The 18341-nt window shown below is 51.6% G+C and overlaps 2 protein-coding genes across 3 annotated transcripts; one reads left to right on the top strand and one right to left on the bottom strand.

The window, feature by feature from the left end:
* Nucleotides 1-47: 47 nt before the first annotated feature.
* On the bottom strand, nt 48-5570 carry LOC122432910. Its single transcript, XM_043455210.1, has 4 exons — nt 5438-5570; nt 763-853; nt 416-690; nt 48-304 (listed from the first exon to the last, which is right to left on the bottom strand). The coding sequence occupies exons 1-4, from the start codon at nt 5568-5570 to the stop codon at nt 183-185; spliced, it is 621 nt and encodes a 206-aa protein (XP_043311145.1). The 3' UTR covers nt 48-182.
* Nucleotides 5571-7243: 1673 nt separating this feature from the next.
* SEPTIN12 (septin 12) lies at nt 7244-17159 on the top strand. 2 transcript variants are annotated; one of them, XM_043455931.1, is made up of 10 exons: nt 7244-7308; nt 7664-7854; nt 10261-10386; nt 10461-10542; nt 11242-11379; nt 11487-11604; nt 11704-11799; nt 15844-15940; nt 16644-16695; nt 16781-17159. In XM_043455931.1, exons 2-10 carry the CDS (start codon nt 7692-7694, stop codon nt 17004-17006), a joined length of 1098 nt encoding a protein of 365 aa, XP_043311866.1. In that variant the 5' UTR covers nt 7244-7308; nt 7664-7691; the 3' UTR covers nt 17007-17159. The 2 variants fall into 2 exon arrangements, with proteins under 2 accessions (XP_043311866.1, XP_043311867.1); XM_043455932.1 differs by lacking the exons at nt 7244-7308; nt 11242-11379 and having other exon boundaries at nt 7692-7854; nt 16781-17017.
* Nucleotides 17160-18341: the final 1182 nt, after the last annotated feature.

Genomic DNA, 18341 nt, shown 5'->3' on the forward strand with positions numbered 1-18341 from the left:
TGGCCTCCCAGGTACTGAGGAGCTGAGTGGGCTGGTGAACGGACAGTGGCTGGGTGGCTACAGCATGTCACCTAAGGTCTCCTGGTAACAGCCATGCCAGCTGAAGTCTGGGGAACCCAGTAGGCGACTCAATGAAGCCGTAAGGACCTGCACTGCCCACCCTGATGGGACGAGCTGTAGACTCAGGCTTTGGCTGAACGAGGTTTTGTTATTACTCTCCAGCAGAGCAAAGGCAGGGAGGCAGGGACTGTCCGCATTAAGGCTCCAGGCGAAGTTATCAAATCCCTGGGGTAGGGGTGGATTCCTACAAGAGAGGTACAGGGGGGCCAGTGGCTTCACTCCTCGGCCCCCCGCCCAACCTACTGCAGCTCCTCGCTGCCCCAGTGCCTGCCCAGCCCTGGTGCTCAGAGCTCACCTTCTGGGACCCGGAGGAGCAGCTTTGTCAGCAGGGCAGGGAGCAGCCAGGAATACAACCGCCACAGCCGGGAATACAGCCGCCACAGCCAGGAATACAGCCGCCACAGCCGGGAATACAGCCGCCACAGCCGGGAATACAGCCGCCACAGCCGGGAATACAGCCGCCACAGCCGGGAATACACCCGCCACAGCCGGGAATACAGCCGCCACAGCCGGGAATACACCCGCCAGCGCAGCCGTTGATGCCAAACAGCAGCAGGAGCACCATGACCACTGTGGGCAGGACGGGGGTCCAGATAAGGCCCTGGGCCTGGGCGGCTGATGGGGACCGGGGCTGAGCCTCACTCACCGAGGAAGAAGACAAAGGCGATGGTCCAATTGGAGTGGAAGAGCAAGGTCATCAAGTCCATCTCAGCCTGGAGGTCCTGGGTGCCACCTGCTCCAGCCCCCCCACAGAGGGCCCCTCAGAATCATGGCTTCACTGGGGCTGCTGCAGGCCAGCCCTTACACTGTCCTCCCACACTGCCCCCTGGAGCCTCGTCCCTACACTGCTTCTCTCCTGCTCCTCTCCTGACCCTGGCCTAGGCAACCCCCTTCCCACCCGCCCCCCAAAGCAGCCCCATCCCCGGACCCCCACCTGCCTTGGAACGGCCCCAGTCAGATGGTTCCTAGGCCCAGGGAGCACAGATTGCCTCCTGCTTCCAGGTCCGCGGGACCTGAGGCCTTAGCAACCCGCCCCGCCTCCCACCACTCCCCCAGCACAACCCCGCCCCCCAGGAGTTCAAGCGAGGGCAAGCCCTGTGCCCCACAGCTGTGCTTGCTGCCTCTGAACCTCCGCGAGTGCTGCGGGAGCAGGCAAGAGGCCACAGGCCTGGTGGCCTCTTCACTCTGGGTCACTTTTTCTCAAAAGACCAGAGAAGCAACCTGGGACAGCCTGGCCCTCAGCCGCTGTTGACTTCACAGGTGAAATAAAAAGATGGTGGTGGGTTGGAGGGATCAGTTCAGTTCAGTAGCTCAGTCGTGTCCAACTCTTAGCGACCCCATGGACTGCAGCACATCAGGCCTCCCTGTCCATCACCAACTCCCACAGTTTACCCAAAGTCATGTCCATTGCGTCGGTGATACCATCCAACCACCTCATCCTCTGTCGTCCCCTTCTCCCCCTGCCCTCAATCTTTCCCAGCATCAGGGTCTTTTCAAATGAGTCACCTCTTCGCATCAGCTGGCCGAAGTATTGGAGTTTCAGCTTCAACATCAGTCCTTCCAGTGAACATCCAGGACCGATCTCCTTTAGGATGGACTGGTTGGATCTCCTTGCAGTCCAAGGGACTCTCAAGAGTCTTCTCCAACACCACAGTTCAAAAGCATCAATTCTTCACGTGCTCAGCTTTCTTTATAGTCCAACTCTCACATCCATACGTGACCACTGGAAAAACCATAGCCTTAACCAGACGGACCTTTGTTGGCAAAGTAATGTCTCTGCTTTTTAATATACTATCTAGGTTGGTCATAACTTTCCTTCTAAGGAGTAAGCGTCTTTTGATTTCATGGGTTGGAGGGATAGAGGGAGGTAAAATGGAGACAAGGAGGTGAGGGAGGAAGAAGCTGTTACCTGTCCACCACCCGTGCCTGGGCAGCTGTCTTTTGCCTCGTGGCACAGCTGTAGCCTCCAGGTTCTCCCCGTTCTGACCCTCACGATGACCCCGCAAGATGATAGTTAAGCTCGCTTGCATGAGCTCTCTCCCCAGAACCTGGGGCCTGGGGCCCCGACACAACACCTGGAGGCAGCTTTCACCGCCCCCCCCCCCCCCATAGCAGGGGCCAGGCCCTCTCAGCGCTTGGGACTGGCTGCAAACCAGGTGGACACACCTTCTTGTCCCTTGTGGGGCTTTCAGTCTTGCTGGGAAAACACGTTGGCTAGGGTTAGGCTCTGCCTGACCCTACATGGGTTCACCTTTGTTTACTGCACTTTCACAGATGGTGTATTTTTTTGACAGATTGAAGGTCTGTGCCACCTTGGGTTGAGCGAGTCTTGTTGGTAGCATTTTCCAGCAGCATTTGGTAACTTTCATCGTTACTTTATTTGTTAGGGCAGTCTGTGATTAGTGATCTTCAATGTTGTTTTGGCATTTTTCAGCCAGGTATTTTTTAGTTAAAATTTGTACATTTAGACACAGTGCTGTCGCACACTTAATAGACTACAGTATGGTGCAAACAGCTTTTATGTGCCCTGGGAAACCAAAAAATCCATGAGAATCGTTTTTTGGTAGTATTTGCTTTATCATGAGATTCCCACTCCAGAATTCTTGCCTGGAGAAGCCCATGGACAGAGGAGTCTGGTGGGCTACAATCCATGGGGCTGCAAAAGTCAGACACGACTGAGCGACTAACACTTGCTTTGTCGTAGTGGTCTTGAACTGAGAAGAATTCCTGTACGTACGTTACCCGGTTTATTCCTCACGGCAGTCCTCAAGTGGGTATATTTGCTAGTCCCATTTTGCAGATGTGTACAGAGGCCTTGAGAAGTTCACCAGCTAGTTCAGGTCATACATGCAATGTGTTCATTTCCTGCTGTTGCTGTGACATACTGTACACCAACTTAGTGACATAATGCAAGTGTATCATCTTACAGTCCTGGAGGTCAAAGTCTAAGATGACTGGGTAGGACTGCTTTCCTCCTGTAGGTCCCCCAGCAGAGAATCCATTCCTCGGCTTTTCCCGCTTCTAGAGGCCTCTCACCCCTGTTCCTTGGTTTGTGCCCCACCCCCATCCTCACACCTCTGGCTCTGCCCTTCCTGCCTCCCTCTCAGAAGCATCCCTGTGATTGGTCCACAGGATCATCTCCCCATCAAGATCCTTAATCACATCTGCAAAGTCCCTTTTGCCACGTAAGGTAACATATTCAGGAGTTCAGATGAGAACATCTTTGGGCACCATGATTCTTCCGATCACACCCAACAAGCAGGGAACTCAGAACCCAGACCCAGGCATTCAAACCCCAGAGCCCTTGACCACCATATAACAGAGTCTCCTGTGCTGGGATCCTTGTCTTAAACCCTCCATCCCCCCAGTCCCATTCTGAGATCTCATATTGGTGTTGCCCAGGAGAGGTAGCTTTGAAATGACTATTCTGGTGCAAAACGGAAGGGAGGCAGCCACGGTAGAAAACAGTCTGGCAGTTCCTTGAAAAGTTACGCATGAAGAAAAAACAGAAAAGAAAAGTTACGCGTGGAGTTGTCAGGACCTGACAGTTCCACTCCACTCCATGTCCACACAAAAACTTGTATGCAAATGTTCACAGCATCATTTTCCACAGTAGCCCAAAAGTGGAAACACCCCCAAAATATCTGTTTACTGATGAATGAATAAACACAACGTGGTCACTCCATGGGCTTCCCAGGTGGCTCATGGGGTAAAGAATCCGCCTGCCATGCAGGAGATGCAGGCAGACTCGAGTTTGATCCTTGGGTCAGGAAAACCCCCTGGAGGAGGGCATGGCAACTCAGTCCAGTATTCTTACCTGGAGAATCCCATGGACAGAGGAGCCTGGCGGGATGCAGTCCATAGGGTCACAAAGAGTCGGACTGACTGAAGCGACTGAGCATGCACCCGGGGTCTCTCCATGTAACTGAATATTATTCAGCCCTGAAAAGGAGTGAGGCACCAACCAGCACACACTACAAAGTGGACGAGTGTTGGAAAGACGGGTGAAAGAAGCCAGACAGAAAAGGCCACATAGTACATGATTACATTTATAGGAAATGTCCAGAGGAAGGGAATCCAGAGAGACGGAAAGTACTGTTTGCCAAGGTCTAGGGCAGGGGTTGGGGAGGGGTTGCTTAGTGGTGATGTAATTCCCCTTTGGGGTGGCCAACAGGTCATGGAATTGGATGGGGGTGGTAGCTCTGCAGCATTGTGAATGCAGTAAATGCCACAAATCTGTGCATGTTAAAATGGCTAGCAGTTAATTTTATGTTCTGTGGATTTTACCTCAGTTGAAAAAAAAACAAGGAGAGGAGGTTAACAACTGTGGTCCCTGCCCACCCCTTGGCCTGGCCAGTTAAGCAGGGGCCACTGTCTTCTCTCCCCGCTGACCCTGTCTTCCCGTCTAGATGTCCAGGTGCTTCATTTGTTTACTTTCATTAAAGAAAATCCGAGGTACTCTTGAGTCATCGAAAGACGAAAAATTACCGGTACAGCCCCCACCCGCCACCAAGATCCAAGCAGAGCGATGTTGGGGGACAGGCCACAGCACGAGACGTTTCTAACCGGTCAGACCCCAGACTGGGGTCCTGTTCCCAGCCCTAACACCCACCCGTGTGTGACTGTGTGTGCCCAGCCCCAACCCCCCTCTGCCTCAGTTTCCTCATCTTAAATGGGGTGTGGAGAGCTCCCCGCTCGGGCCTCTGTGAGGGTTGAATGCAGTAATTGATAGAGACGCTCCCTTGGCACAGGGACTGTGTTACTCACCCCACCTGTGCGTGCGATCCCCTCCAGTCTTGGTTCTCTGGATACGCTGGGCTCACCTGCCCTCTGCCCTCTGCTCTGATCACTTTGCCCTCAGCTTTCCCCAGTCCCTGTGGGGCTTCCCTGGTGGCCCAGATGGTAAAGAATCTGCCTGCGATGCGATGTTCGATCCCTGAGTGGGGAAGATCCCCTGGAGAAGGAAATGTCTACCCATTCCAGTATTCTTACCTGGAGAATCCCATGGACAGAGGAACCTGGCGGGCTGCAGTCCATGGGGTCGCAGAGAGACAGACACAACTGAACGACTAACATTTTTTCCCCAGTCCACAAAGCCCAGTGCCTTGAATGGTCCCTGTGGGCATCTTCCCACCAGAATCCCACATCACTCACATGTGACACTGTCACAGAAAGTGTTTTCTGGGCAAAGAGTCTGATTTCCTTATTCCCAGATGCAGATTCTTCTCCTGTGCCAGATGGGTCCCCATGTCAGCGGCGCTGTTGGGTCATCCGCACACATCATCCTCCTCTGCATGGAGGAGGAGGCCAGGCTCACCTAGTCCCTCGAGCTGTGGTGTCCGTCGTAGCTTGAGGGAGTTCTCCAGTGGGAGCAGCACCATGTTCTGGGCAGGCTCTGCCCCGGGCCCCAGCCAGCCCTGCTCCTGGCCTCCAGGCCCTGAAGGCGACATTTGAGCCTCTGTCTTCAGATGTGTGGACGGTAGGGGAGCAGAAGACAAGGCAGGCAGGGACAGAGACTGCTGGGGCCCAGGACAGTGGGGGCGAGTGGGTCAGGCAGAGGGGCTGTGTCTCAGTGAGAAGAGTGGGCGCGACAAGCCACCACCTGCTTCTGTAAATGGGCTGACTGGCACGCATCCACGCCTGACCCTCCACTGTGGCTGCTCTTGTACCGCAACAGTGGAGTCGAAGAGCAGTTGCAAAAGAGACCCTATGATGGGCAGAATTTACAATCTGTACTATCTGGCTCATTACAGAAAACATTTGCGCACATCTGAGACAGAAGATTGCTTGTGGCTTAGAGACTCAGGTGCCAGGAAAGAGGCAAGAAAGAACTGAGTGAGGCAGACTGATTATGAGAAGGATCTTATTGGGGAGGCATTAGGGAGAGGGGAGGACTGTGGCAAACTGGAGAGCATGTAGCCCATCTAAAGAGGACAGCGAGGGACTTCCCTGGAGGTCCAGGGGTTAGGACTCAGCACTTTCATTGCCAGGACCTGGGTTCAATCCCCGGTCAGGGAACTAAGGTCCTGCAAGCCATGCAGCATGGCAAAAAAATAAATAAATAAAAACTTAATAAAGAGGGCAGCTTGAGTCAGCTCTAGGCTGGACCCAGAGTTGCCAGGGATTATAAATCGCTTTGCTGTTCAGTCACTAAGTTGTATCCAAATCTTTGTGACCCCATGGACTGCAGGACACCAGGCTTCCCTGTCCTTCGTCTCCCAGAGCTTGCTCAAACTCATGTCCGTTGAGTTGGTGATGTATCGGTCCGTCGGTCAGTGAGATATACCAGCAATCGAGGCACTGATGGGAACAAGAAAAGAGACTATAGAGGTGAGCATGTGGACACAGCTCCCAGTTCTGCCACTTCCTCACTGTGTGACCTTGGACCACTCTCTGGACCCTTATGTAAGCTGGGGTTTCCCAGGTGGCACTAGTGGTAAAGAACCTGGCTGCCTGCCAATGCAGGAGACATAAGAGATGAGCACATTCCATCCCTGGTTCAGAAAGATCCCCTGGAGGAGGGCAAGGCAGCCCACTCCAGTGTTCTTTCCTGGAGAATCCCATGGACAGAGGAGTGATGGGCCACAGGGTCACCAAGTCAGACACAACTGAAGCGACTTAACACACGCAGGGCTAGTAATAACACTCCCATGAAGACCGTTGACAGGTTAACATCTTAAGGCTCCTAGAACAGTTGTTAACACAGACCCAACACAGAGCGTGTTAACAGAATGACACCGGCAATGGACAGGCCAAAGAAAACACACACACAGGTGTGCTTTCCGCTGTCTTTTTTGGTCACGGGTTTCCTTCCCTGACAGAGCGGTTTAAGGGCATGACCTTGGAAGCCAGAGGAACCAGCGGCAGTCCCGCTGAGCCTCTTACCAGTGACCTTGAGCAAGGGAGTTGCCCCGGGGCCCTGGCTTCCTGTCTATAGATCCAGGCTGGTGTCATTGTGAGCGTTACAGGGTACTGACCTGAAAGGGCCCGGAGGCGTGGCTTACCTGTCCCTGTCCCCGGCCCCCTGCTGCAGCGGAGCCCCCAGGGTTGGGGGGGGGTCATGGGAAGCAGGTGGAGCTCAGATTCTTCAGTTAACTGTCACCTGTCCCCTCCCCCTCACCACACACACCAGGGTCTGCCAGGACAGGGCAGTCCCTCAAGGCTCCCACAGGAACCCAAGGCCACCAGGTGCCCACGAAGCTGCCTGTCTCCCTCTGTGTCCCCCCCGTGGGTCCGGCCCCTGGCTTTTGCCAGGCCGGCCACACAGCTGTGGGAGCCTGGCTGGGCCGAGGGTGGGGGAGGGACAGATTCCTGGGGCTGGCGCATCTCAGAAAAGGGGTTCAGTCTCCCCTGAGAGGCCACGCCCCCAGGCACCCCTTGCCAAGCTCCATGGGCCATGGGGACTTAGCAGCGTACACAGGTCAGGAGATGTGAAGCGTGGGAATGTCTGGGAGCAGGTCTCAGGAGTCAGGGTTCAGAGATGAGAATTCAGATGGTCCCCCTCTGGAGCCCCAGCGACCCGCTTCTCCCCACCCCGACCCAGATGACAGGCATCGTTGTTCCTTGGCCCCATGGACCCCTTGAGGCAGTCCCCCTCGCCCAGTTCATCACAGGCCTCCAGCCCGAGGACCCTCTCCTGCGAGAGGCTTGGTTACGTGGGCATCGAGGCTGTGCTGGACCAACTCAAGATCAAGGCCATGAAGATGGGGTTTGAGTTCAACATCATGGTGGTGGGTGAGTGAGGGGTCGGGGCTTACAGGAGGACTGAGCCACGGACAGCACCCTGTGGGTCTGGATGTGTCACCTCTCAGAGCCTCAGTCTCCCCATTTGTAAAGTGGTCCTGATAATTGTACTTCAAAGGGGAAATGCTGAGTCATGAAAAGACAAAAATCGCCCAAGAAGCCCCAACTAAACCCAATCAGAACATGAAAAGGGGAGGCTGTGTGTGGCAGTAAGTGGGGACACCCGGACTTAGATGCTGGTCCCAGGATTTAATGCCCACCAGTGTGTGACCTGGGCCCCTGACCCCTCGCTGCCTCAGTTTCCTCATGGGGTTTAGCATAGTGCCCATGGGTCAGCTGACCTGGAATTGCATTTTTATACATGCAAAATTAATGTGGTAGGTCAAAAGCTACACTTCTCTGCTTCCCTGGTGGTCCAGTGGTTAAGACTCCAAGCTCCCAATGAAAGGGGCCCACATTCGATTCCTGGTTGGGGAACTAAGATCCCGATTGCCACACAGTGCAGCCAAAAAAGTAAATCAATATTTAAAAAAAGACATCAGTTAAAAAAATAAAACTACACTTCTCACAAAATAAACTGGATGCAACGGAACACAAAATGTCAGATGTATAGCACCAACTAAGGGTATTATTCTAAGGAGGGTGCACCCAATAGAAATGTCATGGGAGTCACATCCATAATTTTAAATTTTCTAGTAACTTCCTTTAAAAAAGTAAAGAGAAACGGGAGAGATTACTTTTAATCATCTTTTTTACTTAACCCAATACATTCCAGAAATACTATCATCTTGACATATAATACATAGAAAACATCACCCACGAGATTGTTTGCGTTCTTGTTATCATATCAAGCAAAATACTGTTTATTCCTTTACACTGACAGTGCATCTTGGTACAGATTGGCGCATGACCATATCGCCGGTAACAATAGCCAAGGGTCGCTCCCACTCTGAATATCGAAGCCCAAAGGACGATTTCAGCTATAGACACAAAGGTGCATCCTGCCCTGTGACGTAGGATGCTTCCTACTGCGGGACAAGGTCCATGGAATTGAGAAGCCAGCACAACAGGGAGAATGGACCATCTACAAGTACAGACGGCATGGCGATTGTCGTTTTTCAGTCACTCAGTCATGTTTGACTCTTTGCGACCCCTCGGACTGCAGGACACCTGCCTTCCCTGTCCTTCACTACCTCCCGGAGTTGGCTCACACTCATGTCCATTGAGTCAGTGATGCCATCCAACCATCTCATCCTCTGTCACGCCCTTCTCCTCCTGCCCTCAATCTTTCCCAGCATCAGGGTCTTTTCCAACAAGTCGGCTGTTTGCATCAGGCGGCCAAAGTATTGGAGCTTCAGCATCAGTCCTTCCAATGAAGAGTCAGGGAATATTCAGCATGAGGGAATCTCACCAAAAGAAGCCAGAGATGAAAGAGCATGCGCTGTGTGATTCCCAAGTAGAGGGTGGGTGGGCAGAGCTGCTCCTCGCTGCTGTAAGTCAGGAGAGTGGCTGTCCCCGGGGCTGTTAACAGAGATGTGATCGGAGTGGTCTTGGGTGGAATCATGTGTTCTGTCTCTTCACCTGGTGCTACATCTATCAGTTGTTTCATTTGTAAAAAGGCATTGACCTGCCCATCCGCAGATGAATGGATAAACAGTGTGGTCTATCCATCCAGTGGAGTATTATTCAGCTGTGAAAAAGTATGAAGTCATGGTACATGCTACAGTGTGAATGAGCCTGACAGCATTATGCTGAGTGGAAGCAACCAGATACAAAAGTCAAGTATTGCATGATCCCATTTATATGAAGCATCCAGGGAATTCCCTGGAGGGCCTGTGGTTAGGACTCAGCGGTTTCAGTGACGAGGGCCTGGGTTCGAGCCCTGGTTGGGGAAATAAGATCCCATAAGCTGCACAGCATGGCCAGAAGAAAAAGGTTGGAAAAAAAGAAGTATGTACACATTAGGCAAGTCCATAGATGGAAAGCAGATTAGTGACTGGGTAGTGTGTGCCTAATGGATGTAGAGTTTTTTGTTGGGTTGATGAAAATGTTTTGGTGCTAGAGAGAGATGTTGTTTGCATGGCACTGTGAATGCACTCAATGCCCCTGAACTGTACACTTTCAGTGGTTAATGTTAATTTTTATTATATGAGTAAAATAATATTTTGTTCATATTTTACATAATTTTATATTTTAGTTAAGAATACATAATTTTTTTATTTTATTTCTGCCTCAATAAAAAATGGGGAAGGCACTGAGCTGGAGACTTATGATCATACATGCTTTTCTGTGTTTATGTTATACTTAAAAAACGGTTGACTATCTGAAAGTTTATTTGAGAGTTTCAGAAACATGCCTAGCCCTTCTACTTTGTTGCTGCCCTGTGCTTATTTGCAGGACAGAGCGGGCTGGGCAAGTCCACCATGGTGAACACGCTCTTCAAGTCCAAGATATGGAAGTCCACAATGCCGGGTCTGAGGGTGCCCACGCCCCAGACGCTGCAGCTGCATTCCATGACTCACGGTGAGCGAGCCCCCCGTCACCCCACTCCCCTCACCCCCCCAGGCCCACGCTCTGCCTCCTGCTCTTCCCCACAGTCATCGAGGAGAATGGCGTGAAGCTTAAGCTGACCGTGACCGACACACCGGGCTTTGGGGACCAAATCAACAATGACAAGTGGTGAGTCCTCAGAGGGGGCAGGGAGGGCCAAGCCCTCCAGTCTCCGGCAAACATCAGGCCTGGAGCCACCTGGATGTGGCATCTTTGAGACTCAGTTTATTCACCTGTACAATGGGTGCGTGCAGCCCTCCTCCCAAGATCATCGGGAGTCAAGTATGTAAAGGTCTTAGCTTGCTCTTAGCTCGCTGATGAAGGCTACAATATGGCAAGGCAATAGAAGCCCTCACTCCAGAGTCAGGACCCCTGGGTTAAACTACTTGCTGGGTGTACAACCTGGGCCTGGCTGCAGATGCTCTCTGAGCCTCGCCTTCCTTTTTTGTAACTTGGGGATGACAACATCCCCCGTCCAGAGTTGTTTTAGGATCTCAAGGAGATGAAACACACTCACACAAGCACCTGGGTGAGGCCTGGGATGCTTCATCCATAGACACCTGGCCTCCACCCCTTCCCCAAGGGACTCAGCTAACCTACACAGCTCTTTTGCTTGAATTAGAAAAAGGCAGTAGCATCCTTCACAGACAGGAGCCTGCATGGGATTCATCCCTACACAGCCTCATGGCGGGTTGCCTTTGTGCAGTGCACAAACTGCACATCTGTACAGAGACGCCCCGTAAGGGCAGAACACCCAGAGGACCTGGGGAGGTGGTGGTGGCGGGGACTCCCGGCAAGTTTCTGAGGCTGGGCCATCTCCCGCCCCAGCTGGGACCCCATCCTGGGCTACATCAATGAGCAGTACGAGCGGTACCTGCAAGAGGAGATCCTCATCACCCGCCAACGACGCATCCCCGACACGCGGGTGCACTGCTGCATATACTTCGTGCCGCCCACCGGGCACTGGTGAGGTGGCTGAGCCGGCGGGCGGAGGAGGAAGGGACCCTGGCGTGGGCTGTGGGCTGGCACCCGCTCATCATGCCCTCACCACCATCGCTGCCCCACCTGAGCAGCCTGAGGCCCCTGGATCTTGAGTTCCTGCAGCGGCTCTGCCGGGCTGTGAACGTGGTGCCCGTGATAGCCCGGGCCGACAGCCTGACCATTGAGGAGCGAGAGGCCTTCAGGCACAGGGTGATCTGGGAGCCTGGGACGAGTCTGGGGTCAGTGGGGGTGTGGAGGGGGCAGAGTTCACCTTAGCGTGGGCTGAGGTCACCTGTGTGTGGTCCGCAGATCCAGGATGACCTGAAGACTCACAGCATCGAGGTGTACCCTCAGAAGTGCTTTGACGAGGACGTCAATGACAAGATCCTCAACAGCAAGATCCGGGTAGGAGGCTGTCTGAGGTGGGGAGGCTAGTGGGACTGAGTCTGGGTGATGTGCTGTCCATTCATTCTTTCCATCTGAAGATTTGTCTCTCTGCAACTTGGGGAAAGTTCATATATTTCTGGCGGACACAAATCTCCGCTCACAAACAAGGTGAGCAAGAAATTGGCCACATCAAAAACACCCAGCATGGAAGAAAATGTCCTCAAATGATATATTTGATAAGGGGCTTGTATCTTGAATATAAAAAGAACTGTTATAGATCAATACTAAAAGACAGGTGGGACTTCCCTGGTGGTTCAGTGGTTGAGAATCTGCCTTGCAATGCAGGGGATGTGGGTTCGATCCCTGGTCTGGGAAGATTCCACATGCCCCACCCCACCCCCGGGGCAACTAAGCCCGTGCACCAGAATTACTGGGCCCACTCTCTAGAGCCCGTGAGTCATAGATGTTGAGCCCATGAGCCGCAAGTACTGAAGCCTGCATGTCCTAGAGCCTGTGCTCTGCAACAAGAGAAGCCACAGCAATCAGAAGCCCAGGCACCACAGCTAGAGAGTAGCCCCTGCTCACCCCAACTAGAGAAAGCTGGCACAAAGCAACAAAGACCCAGTGCAGACAAAAATAAATTACTAAAAAAAAACGAGAACTCTTACAAGTCAACAATAAAAGACAAATAGCTCAATTTAAAAATGGACAAGGAGCTTCCCTGGTGGCTCAGGGGTAAAGCATCTGCCTACCAATGCAGGAGACTCGGGTTCAATCTCTGGTCTGGGAAGATCCCACATGCCACGGAGCAACTCAGCCCATGTGCCACAGCTACTGAGTCTGCACTCTAGAGCCTGGGAGCCGCAACTACTGAAGCCTGCTCACCCTAGATCCTGTCGCCATAAGAGAAGCCAAAATGGACAGAGACTTCCCTCACCGTCCACTGGTTAAGACTCATGCTCCCGATGCAGGGGACGTGGGTTCAATCCCTGGTCAGGGAACTAAGATCCCACAAGGCATGGAAAAGAAAAAGACAATGACAAGTGTTAGTGAGGGTATGCAGAAACCAGAACTCTCACACCCTGCTTGTGGGAATGGCAAATGGTGCAGCCACTTGGGAAAATAGTCTGGCAGTTCTTCAAAGGTTAAACACTGTTACGATATGGCCCAACAATTCCACTCTCAAAAGAAATGGAAACCTTATGGCATTTTAAGACCCTAAAGAAAAAAAAAATAAATGAAAACTTATTTTGATATAAAAACTCATACACAAATGTTCATATAACAGAACATTTAGAATGATCTGTAATAGCCAAAAAGTGGAAACAATCTAAATGTCCATTAACTTGTGAATGGATAGACAAATGTGGTCTATCCATACAAGGGAATATTCCTTAGCCATCAAATGGAATAAAGTTCTGATAGTGCCTACAATGTGGATAAACCTTGAAAACATGATGTTAAATGAAAGAAGTCAGACACAAATGCCGTGTGTTATACGATTCTGTTACATGAAATGTCCAGAATGGGCAAATCTACAGAGATAGAAAATAGATCTGTGGTTGCCAGGGGCTGGGAGGTTTAGGGGGAGATGGAGAGTGACTGCTAAAGGGTTCAGGCTTTCCTTTGGAGTCATGAAAGCGCCTTGGAGTTAGACTGTGGTGACGGTTGCACAATCTTGTAAGTATACTGAACTGAACCTCTAAAGGGAAGAACGTTATAGTGTGTAAATTATATCTCAATAAAGTTGTAGAAAGAAAGAGGGAGAGAGAGAGAAAGAAAGAAAGGGATGGAAGGAAGGAAGGAAATGACTCATATCTTCTTTTTCCCTGAAGCAACTGAATTCCACGTCCAAGCCCCAGTCTCCCTGTCCTTGTGGTACATTCAATGTCAGTCTGTCTTGTTCCTGAAAAGCACCTGGGTGAAGCCTGGGATTCTTCGTCCATAGACACCTGGCTTCCACCGCCTCCCTGAGGGACCCTGCTAAACTACACAGCACTTTTGCTTGGATTAGAAAAAGGCAGTAGCATCCTCCACAGACAGGAACGTGTATGGGATTCAGCCCTACACACCCTTGTGGCATGCCATGCACATCTGTACATGGAAACCTTGCTTCCTGTCTGGCCCCTAATTTCTCCACACAGTTTCTCTTTCTGCTCCCCACTGGAGCAATGAACAGTATTTCCTGTGAAAGATTCAAAGAGCTTTGACCTTCCGCTTTCTGTCCCAAGGCCAGCAAAGACAGCAGCCTGGTCACAACTGGATTAGAGCTGGGGGAATAAAGGAAAGCTTTTCAAATTAACCTCTCAATAAATCATCCAGACATATAACATCTGTCAAGGGTCGAATACTGGCTGGTGCATAATAATTGTGCAACAGATAGCTATTTTTTAAATATTTATTTTTACATGGCTGCTCCGGGTCTTAGTTTCCTCAGAGGAACTCCTAGTTGTGGCATGTGGGATCTAATTCCCCAGGCAGGCATCAAATCCGGTCCCCTGCATTGAGAGCTCGGAGTCTCAGCCTCTGGACCACCAGGGAAGTCCCCAACACACAGTTATCATTATTAGCATCAATTTATTCCCCATCACAGCCTAATTCTTAGAAATAAAAACAAACCCCCATGCTGCACTTGAGAGCCTAATCTCCACTTGCAGCCACAAATGGGCTTCCCTAGAAGCTCAGTTGGTAAAGAATCTACCTGCAATGCAGGAGACCCCGGTTAGATTCCTGGATTGGGAAGATCCGCTGGAGAAGGGATAGGCTACCCACTCCAGTATTCTGGCCTGGAGAATTCCATGGACTGTATAGTCCAGGGGCCTGCAAAGAGTCGGACATGACTGAATGACTTTCACTTGTACTTTCTAGCCATGAACAAGTAAGAAACTAAAATTTACAAAAGGGCTTAGCAAACTTTTTTTTTTGGGTGAAGGGCCAGACAATGGTATTTTAGACTTTGCTGCGATTACTCAGCTCTCCCAAAGTAGTATGAAAGCAACACAGACAAGAGTAAATGAATGGCCAGGGTTGTATGCCCACGAATTTGACTGCTTTGGTCCAGGAGCCATAGGTTGCCAGCCCCTGATTTACAAAGTTCTCTCTCTCTTTCAAATTCCTTCTATTGAAGTATCGTTGATTTACAGGGTTGTGTTAATTTCTGGTTTACAGTAAAATGATTCAGTTACATATATAATTTTCCATTATGGTTACGGGACATTGAATACAGTTCCCTGGGGTATACAGTAGGACCTCGTTTTTGTCCTTTCTATATATAACAGTCTGCATCTGCTAATCCAAACTCCCGATGCACCCCTCCCCACCCTCCTTCCCCTTGGTAACCACAACCCTGTGTTCTGCGTCTGTGAGTCTATTTCTGTTTCCCAGGTAGGTTCATTTGTGTCACGGTTTGGATTCCACCTATAAGTGATATCACATGGTATTTGTCTTTCTCTTTCCGACTTACTTCATTTAGTATGATATGGCATCGCTTCATTCTTTTTTTTTTTTTTTTTTTCGCTTCATTCTTTTTATGCCTGAGTAATATTCCATTGTGCGTGTGTGAGTGTGTACACACCCCACATCGTCTTTATCCATTTATCTGTCACACGGTGTTAGGCTGTTTCCATGTCTTGGCTATTGTAAACAGTGCTGCCATGAACACAGGGGTGCATGTATCCTCAAATTATAGTCCAAAATTGTCTCTTTTAACCTTATAATAATGGTTAAAGGGGATCGCTTTCAGGTAAGAGATAGGACATGAACAGAATTGACATCACTAATGTAGCTCTGAGTAACACTTGGTTTCCAAGACTTGTTCTGCTAAGCCCTTCAAACTGCTAAGCCCTTCCCAAATATTTGGAGCCCTGCATCGGTACTATCATGTCTCCCATTTTGCAGATGAGGAAACCAAAGCACCGATCAGGCTCTGTGCCCTCCGACTTCAGACATCTGTGCTCCTCCGGCCACTTTCTGTCCCCACAAAGGGCAGCGACCTGAGGGTTCATACCTCTCTCTCCACGTCCCCAGTGAGGCCAACCCTCCTGTCTTGTCTCCTCCCCGCAGGAGCGGATCCCCTTCGCTGTGGTCGGGGCCGACCGAGAGCACATGGTGAACGGGAGGTGTGTCCTGGGCCGGAAGACGAAGTGGGGCATCATTGAAGGTCAGTTCAGGGACCCTAGGGAGGGCTCAGGGGAGAACAGATCGAAAAGTGAGGCTCAGCCTCTTGCCCTTGCCATCCTCACACCCACCAGAGAGTCTGGTGGGGGTTTAAGCCCAGAGCCAGAAAACAGTCAGACCTGGGGTCAAGTTCCTTTGTGCTTCTGGGTGGCCCCAGGCAAATTACCCACCTCCTTCACTTTCCTCACAAACGGCTATCATGAAGTCATCAGCCTCATAGGGTGGGTGGAGGGGGCAGAACCACCACTTTGCATTGAAACCTGGCACCCAGGAGGCACCCTATTCATTCACCAGAATTTATTGTGGGCCTACTATGTGCTGGGCGCACTATGTGCAGCTCCCGAAGGGATACAGTGAAAGTGGGACCAACAGGGTCCTCGTGCCCACAGAGGTGGCCAGACAAGGACAGGTGGGGACACACAGAGAAGGAAACGTGTGGGGTTGGGGGGGCCCTGAAGGAGCAGAGGAAGTCCTGTGACTCAACAGCCATTTACAGGAGCCACCTGTACCAAGGGCTGGGGACACAGCAATGAATGAATGAATGAATGAATGGGAGAAATCTGGGGAGGGGCAGGCAGTGGTGGGGGGTGGGGGAGTGCAGCATACAGCAGGCGATTACTCAGTGCTGGCCAAGGGCAGAGCACCGAGCAGAGCCCACACTCAGGGTTTGGCGCCGTGTCTTGCAGTGGAGAACATGGCCCACTGTGAGTTCCCCCTCCTGAGAGACCTGCTCATCCGGTGAGCCAGTGGGGAACCTGGGAAGCTGTGGGGACCCCGGGGGATGCCCACGGCCCGCCCCGCTGACCGGCCACCCATCTCCCAGCTCCCACCTCCAAGACCTGAAGGACATCACCCACAACGTCCACTACGAGAACTACCGCATCGTCAGACTGAAAGAAAGCCACGCGCTTCCCCGGGGGCCCGGCTGGGTGAACCTGGCCCCTGCCCCATCCCCCGCCCCCGGCCCGGCCCCCACGGGCACCCGGGCCAGCCCCGGGCCCGCGAAGGTGTGCCGGTGGGCCGAGGACAACTCAGATGAGGACTTCTAAATGGGTGCTGGGCGGCCCCCCAATATGCAGCTGTGTACTCAAGCATGTATTAAAGGTGGACATTGCTTTTTATGAAAAGCTGTGCTTTGAAAACAAAAAGCATTTTGTAAATGACTTCTTTGAGCTACCCTCCAATAAAAGTATGGTTCTTTCTAAAGTAACAGTGTGAGACCCCAGGCCCTCAGGAGTCTTGAAGAGCTGGGAGGCCCTGTCTTGGACAACCAGCCCCCTCTTCTGCCCAGAACCAGGGTCAAGGTCCAGATCAGGCCCTGTCCTCGGTCACAATGCCTCCCTCCCGCACAGGCGTCATAAGGTGTGACCTGGAGCAAGTCGCTTCCTCTGGTGGGCCTCAGTTTCCTCATCTACAAAATGGGGATGACACTATCCCCACACTACAGAGGTGCTGTGCAGATAAAACGAAGTGACTGGGAATGTGGCTGCCACCGAGGAGAAACAGTTCTCAGAGGCGACAGGATAGCACAGACCACCAGTCCAGGGAAGAGGCTGTGCCCACAGGATGTGTGAGCACTTGCCAGGGCCCTCGGGACCCCTGGAAAGGAAATGGACTTCACCGAAGCCCTCACGGTACGCCTGAGCTCCCCCAGGGCACCGGCAGGCGGTGAGCATCCAGAAAGTGACCCTGGGGAGCATCAGCGGTGTCCCAGCTGCTGGTCTGAGCACCCCTCATCACCAGGGCAATCCTTATTTGGGGGGCGGGGGAGTAGGTATTCCAAGTGTTACCGAAAGAAGAGGGGCGTCCGGCTACTCACCACTCAAAAGCTGATACCAGCCAGGCTGGTGGAAAGGAAAGTGTGCTTTATTTCAGATGCCAGTGACTGGGGCTGGGGGAGGGCGGATGTCGGTCCAAAGGCTGACTCTCCCCACCCCCACCCTGCCCACTGGCCTCCAGTGGGACATGAGCTTTTATAGACAGGAGGAGAGGGCTACATGCAGAAATAGCACAGTCAGCTCTGACAGTCATCTTCAGATTGGTCACTGGTGGTCTGACCAGCATCATCTTGGTTGTTTTAGGCACAGTTAATCTTCAGTTTCAGGGTCCATTTGTCCCCATTTCTTTGAGGCCAATTTTCAGAATTGTGGCAGCTCCTGTGATGGGTGCAGTCCGGTTATCAAGTAGTTAACTTCTCCACATGGTGTTTCAGTATCTATAAGACAGCTCACAGGATGTGGCTCAGAATATTATCTATAGCCCTTGAGAAAGAACTAAAGGTTCTCCTTGACTATGCTTAATGACTACATCATTATTATTTGGTCTCCTTTGACCATTTTCCTATGTTTCTGCATTTCTCATTTCTCTGATTAAACTTGTTTTTT

Source organism: Cervus canadensis, chromosome 32 (assembly GCF_019320065.1).
Source record: "Cervus canadensis isolate Bull #8, Minnesota chromosome 32, ASM1932006v1, whole genome shotgun sequence".
NCBI classification, from domain to species: Eukaryota; Metazoa; Chordata; class Mammalia; order Artiodactyla; family Cervidae; genus Cervus; species Cervus canadensis.